The 12,710-nt window shown below is 38.6% G+C and overlaps 1 protein-coding gene across 1 annotated transcript in view; it reads right to left on the bottom strand.

Moving 5' to 3' along the window:
* lmbrd1 (LMBR1 domain containing 1) overlaps positions 1 to 12,710 on the bottom strand; it is a 56,729-nt gene that overhangs the window by 23,419 nt on the left and 20,600 nt on the right. The window contains exon 7 of the mRNA XM_056395906.1: positions 7,839 to 7,912. Coding sequence (XP_056251881.1) covers positions 7,839 to 7,912 — 74 coding nt within the window. The remainder of the gene's footprint in view (positions 1 to 7,838; positions 7,913 to 12,710) is intronic.

The following is a 12,710-nucleotide window of genomic DNA, read 5'->3' as shown; positions in this document are numbered from 1 at the left end:
TGCCCCAGATCCCAAGAGGAACATTTCCCTTTCCCTCAAATGTGCAACTACATGGGAGAAATATAAAAGAAAAAAAAACACAGGTGTCCCTCTGCTGGAGTGGATATTTTTAGTTTACACATAATCATGCATGCTCATTAAAGTTATTTTAAACCCCACTGTGGTCAATAATAACCAGAAATAGCTTGGAGCAGGGTGAGAGGGAGGGTGCGCGCGTGTGTGTGTGACTCTGTGTGTGCGTTGGTTGAAGGGGGAGTTACTGGCTGAAATCATTCAGAGAGAATCATGTGACTGCTGAGTGGGAAGAGGGAAAACTAGGTGGACACAGGTCTCCTGCACAAGCCTCATCTTTGTTGCTCTTTGTACTTGTGATGGTAGAGCTAAAAGGGAGGAGGAAGAGGAGGCGCCCCCTACGTTCTCAATACATTTTGATAAAGCCAATCCAGTATAACATACCTAATTAAAATGACTCAGTATACAAGGTGGCGATTAGATAATTCCACTAATTGAATATATAAAGCTGAACACATACATACATATTCCTATTAAGACAAAATTGGCAGTACTGCCACATATGCTGGTTTCCCTACTGCTATTTGATTAATAGGACAGATTGGGGAATTAAGCAAGACAAGCTCCACAAACCTGACGCAGAACGGATTTGATAGTGTGCCTTTGTCCGTCTATGCTAGAAATTAAAGGGTTCATGAAATCCCACTTTCTCCAAATTCTGAGTAAAGCTTTGATTTTCTTTTTATGTTGTGCCTTCAATAATTTCCATGAATCCAGATTAATAAGGCTGTAGTACAGCTGTGATGACTGGCAATCATATCAACCACCTGACAATTGAAGAGATGATCGACAATTGTTTTCCTGCCACTTTTAAAGCGTTTTTTATGCAGTGGAAATACAATGCTTTAATTAACTGCTTAAAAACTCTAATCAGTCTGCTAGGGTATTTCACTAGTAATTTCCTAAACATGTATTTAACATTCAGAACTAAAATGTACTAGAAAATAGCCTAAGCTCTGCACCCTCCAGCACATTTTCTGTATGTTGGTACATTTGAGAAAAGGTTCCCCAAGCAGCATATGCCACCACTCAGCTCTGTCTGGTTGTGTCTTTTACATGGCCAAGTCACATTGTAAGAGGCGGAAGAATAACTAGGCGGAAAAACATGATGAATGTGATATTAATGAGCCTGAGCCATACTTCCTCTTGATTTTGTTTAGTTTATTTAATCAGTGGTGACAAGAGCACTATGGGATCTTAGCCATTTCAAAATGGTGATAGCACTGAAAACCATCCCGCCCTCTCCTCCATGGTTGAGATGATTGAATCTTTTGGAAGTGAGACACTCTTGTTCCGTGAGCTCTTTCCAGTCTATTGTGGATTAATTTGGTTCTTGTTTCCCAAAATTGGAACTTCCTTCAACATACTCACAGCATGTTTAAGATTTGAGGTGCTGGATAAAAACAAAGAAAAGGGAGAAGGACAAAAATTCAAAAGTGTTTGGGATTGCTAAGAATGTAAAAGGGGCAGGTGTATGACCGCGTGCTTGTTAAAATCCTCCTATTGCTAGACCTAGCACATTGTTCTCGTGGTCCCATGCTGAAACGAGAACGTCTTCTACAGCCATGATTGTCAAAGTCTATCACTTTTAGGTCGAGCAACAGATCCTCTGGGGAAGAAAAATCCACAGACCATCCACAGAGATGGATGCTCCATTGCTTCAGGAGTTGATTGGCAGTTTGGCATTACAGCCTAATGTTTTATCCTCTCTTTGAGGCAAGCTGCCGCTCACAAATCAGGTGTTTTTTATAAATGTTGGGATGAGTTATTTTTTATTTTTGTTTGCTTTAATGTGTCTTTTTAGTTATTTTCTTTCATATTTGGTATGAGTATTAATAGGGACATTTCAGACAGATTTTTTCTCACTGACACTGCTTGACTATGATTGATAGTTTAATTTTGTCTTTTCTTTTTTAATGTGTCTATTTTTTTTTCTAAGATCTTTTGTTATTAATATGAGTATTACTCCAGACAACGCTGATAGATGTATGTTCATTCTACCACAAAATTACTATGATTAATTTAGTATTGTCAAAAATGTCTGGGTTGGTCAGGTATTTTATCCCTCTTTACATCCAGGAGTAGCGGGGTTGCTGGCTTTATTCTCAGGGTCTTGACTCTTATTATAAAGGAGGTCAAGACTGACAAAGTGGTATGATCAAGGGGCCATTCTATGGTGACACACTTGTATTGAAATATTTAAGTATTATTTAAATATATTTAAATATTTAGTTTAGGAAGATCGCAAAATTGGACACAGTGACGCAGACATGGTGAAGGGTTTATACTCAGATGTTTCTAGACTCCTGTACACATTGGACCTCTGTAGAAAAATTATACTATCCATGAGATACAGTATATTTATAGTCCACAAATTAGCTTGGAGAATAATGTGTTTTAACACCTGAGCATGCCCTCCACAGACTGATCTGTTCCATTGTTAACATCTTTATAATTTAGTGGTCATTTAGTGTGAAGTGTAGCAAAGAGCAGTGTCCACAGTGATGGTTTAAAAATCATCTTCAGAACCCAGAGTTCATTCAATATTTCACAAAATAGTTAAAATAATGCAAGATAAACTACAAGCTATAACCCATGGCTTTACAATGCAATTTTCTAAAAATGTAAAGAAAAAGGCACAACAGCAAAACCTTGCACATTGAATAAGATACAGAGAGAATTTGTTGCCAAAGCTTTAAATAATCTGACACTCTAAACAGATACCAGTTTGTATTTTAAAAACAACTGAGAAATATATTCTCTTTATCAAAGATCAGAAGTATGAATTTATCAATAAGCCAAGCAAATATTTGTCTAACTTGGGGGGTGGGGGGGGGCACATTGACAGCCTGTCCCAGTCATTAAAAATGAATCAGGTGTTTTAGTACAGACATCCCCATGTCACATATTTTATTAATCTTTGTTCAATGTGATTCTTTAATACAATTATTCATATCACTTTTTCCTTTTTCCTCCTGCAATGCACAAACAGAAAGACGAGTTCAACAAACTTACTAGGCAAGAACACATTGCAGTGTAATCAATGACCAGCAAAACTGTAAGGTTATTGGACGTGACAGACTGACTGACTCCTAACTTTTCTAAAACTTTTCAAGGCCTTCAACCTGACACCTGATTCAGCTGTTGTCTGCCTCTTTTGGATCTGGTTTTCTTCCTGATACTATGATGGTCTTTATGGACTGGCAGATGTTTGCTTAATGTAGACTGAAAACTTGTAGCATAGCTTTTGGCTTCAAGGTTAGAAAATATCCTACTAGATGTCATCTCTGTAGACCATTAGACCCTTTTCACAGCTGCCATTTTGACTTTTGAAGCAGGAAAAGCACAGGTAAGTAATTACCTTAACAATGGCTCTATTCCTTTAAGAGTCCCAGTAAAACTGAACATCCACAATACCAGATACCTGCAATGGGCTCAACTACATGAAATACAGCCAACATGTCTGCCATGTAAAGGGTTATTTGGCTTTGTTTTTTTGTTGTAACTTATGCAATGATGTTTTCAAATAGCTTGACCTCATTCTCTTTGGCACACATTTTAAACCAATATCTGCTCCTGGCTCCTTGAAGAGCAGCTTTTCAATAGCTTAGTGGCCATCTCACTGAATTTAACCTGAGGGACGTGTTTATAAAGTGATTTTTTATATGCCTCTCTGTGAGACTTGGAGAGTGCTTGAAGTTTCCCACAGCTGCAGCAGTACCCAGTTCAGGCTCACCACAGGTGAGGTGTTAGGTGTGCCCATCTGGTATTAAGGCTGGTTACCAGCAACAAAATAGGCTCTTTATCCTGATGACACCCTGCTTTTTTTAGATAAACATTTGATATCAGCTGGTTGAGTGTTATTAAATCCCTGCAGTTCTCATGTTCCAGCATTCAGTTGTAGTGGAGTGGTCATTGATTCATTAATCAGTCCCTTCGTACATCGCTAATTAGATAATGCAGCAGATGTAATGGGGAGTAGGCTTTAGGAAAGCTCTCATTAGTGATTGATAACAATGTTTTTTTTTAAATTTGAAATTGTATAACTGAGCATCCAACCCAATTTATACGCCAGCATCCTCCCAGCAGCTGCTCAACCAAGCTCAGCTTCATTTGTGTTTTGATTTGTCTAGGGGCTGCTCTATCTTGAAGACTATCATTTGCTGTTATAAAGACAATTTTGTAATAAAAATAAGGAATGCTCTTCAGTAAAAAAGTTAGCTTTTGATTGTAGCCATCTTATATGGGGAGAAGCAGAATGCATGCAAATGTTGCTGTTAAATCATTTGACAGTGGCCAATGAAAAGCACTTTCCACTTTCATGGACTATGTTTACCCTTTGGCACAATATTGTTATGCATGCTTTCAATGATTTTGATATAGACCAAGTAGAAGTCTAAATAGCTCTTTATAAACACACCTAGGTTGTGTGTGAATTAAATGTTTAAAAAGGTCCTTTGGATGGACAGCAATTTTATCCAGTTTTCTACAACAACAACAAAAAATCCAACTGGCAGTCCAAGGCCTGTCATGGTTGACTGACAGGCTTCTCAGGCTGCCTCCAGCCTTTAGAGAGTTTTTTTCAGGTTTTAAGGTGTGGCTAAAGGGCAATGACAAGCGGGTGACATAATCATGTCATTTCTCAAGCTAATGTTTGACTAAAAAAAGAAACATTTAAAAAAAGGATACATATGATTCATCCTTTACATTTTTATGCACCTGTGTTTATGAACCTTGAATGAACTTGATCACATGTGCAGAGTACAGATACAGATACAGTTACGGTATGCTTCGTAAGCATACATCAGTATCTGATGCTATATTGGGTATCACCATCTGGGATTTTTATCTTGCTAATAGAAAGAAGAGTTGCTGCTGTGGTGATGTTGGTTTTATTTGGTCCCTCTTTTTTAGTAGATAGCATTTTGCTTTTTTAAAATGTTATAAGATCTACAGACTAAACAGTTCCTCTACAGTGAATTTTATATGTCATGTTTTATTCAAAATCCAATTACAGAGTTCTAAACTTCAAACTTCAGTAAAGGTTCAATTATAAGTTGGAAAAACAGATTTTATAAAATATAAATTATGAAAATTAAATATAAATACAAAATATAAAAATCAAACAAGCATCAAAGGTTTGGAGAAACCTCAAGTAGTGACATCCCTCTGATTCATTAAAAGACCCCATCTTCCCAGGTCAATCTCAAGGCCTGTGATTAGATCAACAGACATTAATCTTTTCAACTTTACTTCAGCATCAGCATCTTATGACTGGCAATTTAAGCAAGAGAAAGGTAGGTCCACAGGAGACAGAGCCATGAGAGTCATAAGTCAATACACTCGCCTTGCTTTTAAATGAAGCCAAAGGAGTTCACATGATGCAGCCTGATCAGTCTCATGTCATCACTGCTGGGTACAATCAAACAGAGTAGGAGATAATATAGAGGGAATATGCATGTGCAAACATTCCAGATAATGTGGAGGATATTTACCATAATTGTAGATTTGCATTCGCATTTTATTATTGAATAAAATCTGCACCATTAAAAAGTGGCTACTTAAGTATGAAGTGACTTTCATTTCTTGTTCAATGAGAAGTCAGTTAGCTATCTGAAATTAACTTGCTGAAGTGTTCTTTACAGAACAATCTCTTGTTGCTACTACCTCTATCAAACTCACACTAACAGGTGTTATAAAACAAACTAGAATACCACATAACTGAACCATCTTTAGTGAGCAACTGGGCATGTATTTTCAAACATGACCAGATGACACATACAGGAAAGTCTATTATTATGTATTTAAGTCACTTCCATCATATTTATGTAGTTAACAGCAAAAGCCTGAGATTTAAATAGTTGCCATTAGAGTAAGTTACCAGCATGACACGTACGCCGACAGTATGTTATAAATTAATTCAATATATCTGAACTTTATAAATATGCCATGTGAGGCTGAACTCTATTTGATGTACTATAGTTACAGAAGAGTGACTGCACTAGAACACCTTAACAGACAACATCAACAACTTCATATGAACATTTTACATTTAAACTGTTAAAGGCTTTGGTTTAGTTTAGCAGAAAGTTGGACAGACAGACACCACACTTAGTCAAAACAGAAGATACTATTTGCCCATAGAGGACGCTTCTGTTTAATCTAAATTTGTGTGCACCAGAAAAAGTGTGAAAAAAGAAGACCAAAAAAGCCATAAAAGCTAAACTTGGTTCACTTTGTATCTGTTTTAAGTGCACTAGGTTGCAGTGCTAAATACTGTTTACATCACGGAGTTGTTTACATTAAGGGTAGAAGGCTAGTTCTGCACAAAGAGTAGTGATAAATTTGCACAGGAGTCATGGAGAACATTTCCGCTCCTTATGGAACCTGTCACTTAGGTTCCATTAAGTTAATCAGGCTTAATAGTAACACATAGTAAAGAATGATAAATCACACAACTCTTAGAAAATATGGGTGGGTTGCCACCAAATTTTGCCGCTTGCACATAGAAGTGAGAGTGGAGCGCAAACAAAGTGAATGAAGGGATAAAAAAAGTGAGATAAAAAGAGCTTCTGAATTTATGTGTGCGAGAATAAAAAAAGGAGGGGCAGTTGCTGTTTGTCGCCCAAAGGCCTGATTTCTTTGATTGACTTCATCAAAACAAGAAACATCAAAAACAAAAACACGCTGGGAGTTTTGCTTTCCACAGGGCATTCACAGAGTCCATATCAACATGGGGTCAGTGCAAATCTAAGCACACTTCCATCCTCAAAATGTACTAGGTAATTATTCACTCTTTAGAGAAACGTGAGAAGCAAAGTGAGAGAACAGTGGATAAAATCCCATCTGAGATGGATTATATGTCCTAAAGGGAGATTAGTTCCACAACTTACTTGACTGGGTTGTGTATTATTCATTAGAGCTCCACATTCAATTGTTGTGTAATTTGTCAAATAGGACTCTTTGAGCTCAACAGAAACTGGATAGATTGGGGTTGGCTGTCACTTTTACTCTCACTCCCTGGGTTGATACCGGAGGAGTTTTTTGTATTTTTCCCCAGTAGGCACTACTCCCATCCTTACACCAGCACCACCACCAGGGAATATTCACAGTCTAGTTACCAAGATAGCGGCTATGAAAAATGGACAGCATTAACAAGTGTTACAGCACAGTCAATTTTCCTGATCTAGGAAAAAATGAAAAACTGCAGAATGCTGAGGGAATCAAAATATAGGCATATATTAATGGACACTGAGGTAGATCTATATATATATAAATAGACAGCAGATAAGTGGTTGATAAGCCGGAGAAGGGTGCACATACATCATGCAAAAGTCTCGGGTGCTCAGCTGAAAGACAGCAGTCTGAGCAATTTGAGCAATTGAATGCCAGAGCTCTAAAATCACAAGGCATTACTAATACTGAAAGGCCACTCCATCACTAGGTACATCCCAACCAAAAAGATGGGAAACCATTTGTACTTTAAAAACTTTGATAAACTGCACAGCAGCTCAAAGAATATTTTACGAAACCATGAATTATCAACCATGTTATTATAAAGTGAAAAATCATGATGGGTAAATCTGACAAGATGAAAATTCTTTCTTCATTCCTCAAAACATATTTTGTCAGATGTCTCAATAACAATAGGTACTATTAAGCCACAGGGCTGGAAAGATCTGGAAAACATCTCAGAGGATGATTGTCTTAATTAGTGTGCTGAACACATGAACATCATCATCCACTTGTCTCAGGTCCCAACTCACCGTGTAAGTGATCACTGCCAACATGCCAATCAAGGTCAAGGTGCTGATGGAGAAAGACAGAGCAGGTAGACCATCTGCAGAAGGAAAGACAGGAAAGCCATTAGAGATTTGACCTTGACCTCTGAAAGAAACATCAATGGACTCTTTGACACGTGCAAACTATCAAGAGCTGGCTTTCGTGTTTGCACTTCAATAGTATTTCAGTCATGCGTTTGCTATTCAAACTCAACACTGACAGCCAAAATGTTTCCAGCATTCAGACCCCATTACAGAGGCTTTATGAACATGAGTAAAATTGCATCTAAATTTCTTTGAATATTTTACAGATGCTTCTGAAATGGCATTACCATACTTTTGTAGACAATCCAGAGGGAAAATTTCATAAAAGCTGTTTGACATAATCTAGTTTGCTGAAGAAACCCCCACTGTGCAGTGCAAATATTTCAAAAGCAACAGGAGTACTGTGTGTCTTGGTGGGAAAACTACTGTCATATACAGAGCCAGAGCAGCTCTTACCAAACCTAAGCTGGTACACAGGAAGGAACAGGATGCAAAATACAAATTAGCAAACTAATGTTAGCCACCGTTCCTCAGTCAACTCATATCTGAATTCTCTTCTTCAATCTTGTTTGATTTGCAAAAATCTTTCACCACTTTATTCTATATGCTAGTAAATGTAGTTGAATTATCGTAAGTAACAGGGACATTGTTTTTGAAAAGAGGTGGAGAACTCCACTGATTACACAAATACGGTCAGTTTACTCTTCATGTGGAGTACTACTCTGCCTGTAAAAAACAGTTGTAAAAAGTCTTCTGTGGATCGAGAGAAGCTTTGTCAGGACCGAGGACATAATCTTAATGATGTTATTAGGATATAACAGCTGTGGCTTGGAGACAATACATTTTTTATAGAACCTCCATTAGAAACTGGGAATAGATGGACCTAGCACACTACCATACTAGAGACTAAATGAGAATATGTTACTATTTCCTGCTTTCATTTTGATTCATCTATTTTAAATCTGTCTTTCGTAAGTTCACCAACCTTGTGGACTTGCAATACCAAATTACTGGAGTACCTCTTTAAAATGGTTGCAGTGATGGCAATGAAGCCCAAGGAATCATTGTGAGAAAATGCATCAAATCAGCATTACAAAAGTCCAGTTGAAAGAAATTTTAAAATTGAATGTTTTGTATCTTAACCGACTACACACTTCAAGAACAGAGCCCACATCTCGAACTGCAAGGATGCGTTTGTGTGCTTATGTTCTTCAAGGGACAATTCAGGGAATTTATTCCCTTGAAGGGAATTGAGAAGAATGTTATTCACATGGACAAGGACAATGCACCATGTTGTTATTTTGGTACTCTTGGATTTAATATATGCTTTTAATGAATACACCATAGCAAAGTCTTCCTCTGGAGACACATCTGGTCACCATTTTATGTATTCACTGTCATTTCATACACTGATTACCTACAGTGTTTAAACAGCTGGATCTTTCAATGTATGTAGGTTGAGTTGATGTGTGTCACCTCTGATTGAGGGAGAAAGGGGACCACCCATCAGGCAAGGGCAACAGTAGGTGTCACACCAGCTGTCAGAGCTGGAGTGAGAAGACAGCGATTGATGAAGAGACTGATTGCCTCTCTCCCCTGTCAAGATCCCACCTGTCGTAGGGTTCCATGTAAAAAGCTACACAGTTGTCCCTTTATAGATATCCCACATCCTCTCAGCAGCAACTTCATAGTGCCCAGCCCACCTGTCAACACGGGCATGGGTGGGTCTCTGCTTGCTTTTCTCCTTGACAGTGGCATTTGATTGGCAAAATTAAGTCAGTATTCAGGGCATGTATGAATTGTGCTGTTTATAACATTTATCACTTTCTTTTAGAGGCATTTCACAAGCAGCAGGACAAAGAGGTGGAAAATTGAGATAAATTATATACCTGCTCCCTATTGTATTGTATGCAAAAAGAAAACTTTGAAGTCTGACAGCTGGGCTGAACATTAACATTTGAATACATGTTTCCTATTCCCGAGTGTTTCATTGCGATTTCGCTACCTTTGTTTAGGGGCAAGCTTGGTAAAATAGACAATAGCTCCATGTTCTGCATGGAGAACATTCTGTTCATGAACTCTACACAAAGCAAAGGATAGATGTTTGCTGCCACTCTTCTCGGTTTCTTGAGCAGATTTTCTGGGGATTAAACAGAGGGAATATTGTCTATTATCGTTGGTGCTTCCACATCTGTACAGCTTTGATTCCTACAGCAATGGAATGAGGTAGCTCTTATCTCATCCTGCATATAGCCCTTCAGGCTTGTGTGCATGCATGAGAACTGTACAGAAAGGAGTTCATTAAGGAGCTCCTTTAGCCCTGGCACCCTACTTCTGTGTAATGACAGGATCATCAAAAGGGAGTTGGAAGTTGCTGTATGTTCAAGGGGTGCAATTTAGTATAATGCACAACCACATACTGCCATACAGCATATAGGGGCTTGTTTTTATGGTTGTTTTTTCCTTTGCATGGGTAAAACTGAAAAAGTCAGATAATTTGGGGAATGGGGTCAGATAATAGTTTGTGTTAAAGAAGGTATTTTGGGCATAGCATGGCTTCAATCCCACAGTTGAGGGACACCATGCTAATATAGATAAAGCACTATCGCAAACTTGAGGGACGGCAGAAAATGTCAAAAGATCAATCAAGATGAGATCAACAGCATCACTCCTACTCCCTCACCATGAATCTGTCAACTGAGGCCTCAAATAAATTTAAAAAAATGATAGCCTCTATTTTTACCCATGCTATTTTATAGTTAGCTCAGTTACCAAAACAACTTTGACAATGAACTCTGTACAGAAAGGGTTACCAAAAAAATCCCTATGGTCTAATTGAATTAAAACAAGACTAGGTCAAAAACTAGTGTATGGTTGAACTTGTATAGTCAATGTGCAAAATTGAGGACATAGTTGAAAAGCACTGAACTGCTGTTAACAACTACTTTCAATAGAAAGCAGCAAAAGCCTGCTTGAAAAGTCACTAAGGCCCTGTTCACACTTGGCATTAACATGCGCTTCGAGTGATCCAATCACAAGTGGACAGCTCTAAGTACGTCAGTTCACACCGGGCATTAAAATGCATCTCCACATGTGTCTCGAGTGACCACTTGTGATCGGATCTCATTTCCACAGCTCTATATGCAAATAAACACATATGCGTTGTTGTTTTTAGCCAGTCTGTGACAGACGGGTCTGTTGTCAGTGTGTTTGTGTGCTTGTGTGTGACAGAGAGCGAGAGAGACAAAGAAAGAGAGAAAGGGAGAGGGGCAACAATGGGCTGAGCAAATCACTGCACTGCGCACAGCTCTACAATGAAATAAGGCTTTAGCCATTTGAAATAGTAAAATATTTTCGGTTCATTATGAATCTGTGGCGGGACGAATTAGACTGTGGCAGAAGAGGTCAGTAGAGTAGGAAGTTCTTCAATGTGGCTCAGGATGGATTTGTGTTCACACTGCTAAAAGAAAGAGGCTATATGTAACACAGACCACGTCTGAGTGATCGGATCTCAAATGCATCCTCAATGCATCTTGGGTGCGTTCACACCTGCACTTGGAGCTGTCCGATTGTGATCGGATCACTTGAGACGCATGTTAATGGCAGGTCTGAAAAGGGTCTAAATGTCTATAAATGACGCAATACTCCAATTAGCATATTCATGATGTTATCGTGTTGTATTTGCATTCTACCAAGTGTCAGCTGGTTTCAGCCCTTTATCTGTTTGCATCCCTCCTACTCTCTGTGCTCACACACACAGTATTTCAATACAGCCAAACTTCCAATAAAGTTGTTCGAATTCATATGTTTTTCTGTCTCTGTTGTCAGACAATGGAACAAGTATGAAATAGTTACTATAACTGCTATGGTTAAGAGTGGATATATGTGTGTATGTGTATGTCAGGGTCAGTGCGGGTTTTTTTGTTCTTTTCTCACCGATAATAAGAATAGGCAGGAAAAGTTAAGTGTTAGAAATTTTGCCGAAGTGCTCTTCCTAGTTAACGCTGGCCTCCCACTCACTCCATTCCCCCTTGAGGCAAGATTGTACTGTATGGTCTTGAATACCAACATTAGCAGCTACTGATCTTGGCATCACCGGAGCATTGTAACAAATGTAATGTTGGAACCATTAAAGATGTAGTGGACTTAATGAACAGTCACTGCAAAACAGTCAGCAGGGTTATGTGGCAAAAGTGCTGTTCCTTTACACAATTAACCTCCCATCTGGAGAGAGAAGACATGGGGATTAGAAAAGGGATGATCCTCACATTTCCTCCTTAGCAGCCGAGCAATTTCCTCCTGTGCCAAGGGAGGAAGGCTAGGGGGAGCATGTAGGGGTCCACTATTGTGAAGAGAGGCAGATGGTTCAACTTCCTCCGTGATCCCCAGATGGCAAAAGGCCAGAGGACTGTTAGGAGTCCATATTTGGCAAAGTTTCTGCATTAGCATGAGTATAAGCACAGGCACAGGCAATGCTCCATTCAACAAGTGAAGATGTCCAAGGAGGGGATGTTCACAGTGCTGGGATCACAAAGTGAACAATCAATAAAAGATTATTTTAACTGGGAAATTTAATTTCTTGTTGCATGCTACATTGATTTTTAGGCTATAAAGTCACTGATTCTGAAACATTTATATATACAGTAACTGAGTTATTTAACAAGGACTTTCTGGAGAAGTGAATCGAAGAGTGACTCCACAAAGGGAGTTGGAAAAGGAGTGGACAGTAACGGCTGGGAATATCATATTATGAAAAAGGAGTTTCTAGGATAAACTGGAAGCTGTTTATGTCAATACAGAGGTGGGTTGAGT

Source organism: Seriola aureovittata, chromosome 14 (assembly GCF_021018895.1).
Source record: "Seriola aureovittata isolate HTS-2021-v1 ecotype China chromosome 14, ASM2101889v1, whole genome shotgun sequence".
Classification (NCBI taxonomy): Eukaryota; Metazoa; Chordata; class Actinopteri; order Carangiformes; family Carangidae; genus Seriola; species Seriola aureovittata.
Note: the sequence above shows the minus strand (reverse complement) of the source record. Positions and strands in the feature narration are given on the sequence as shown.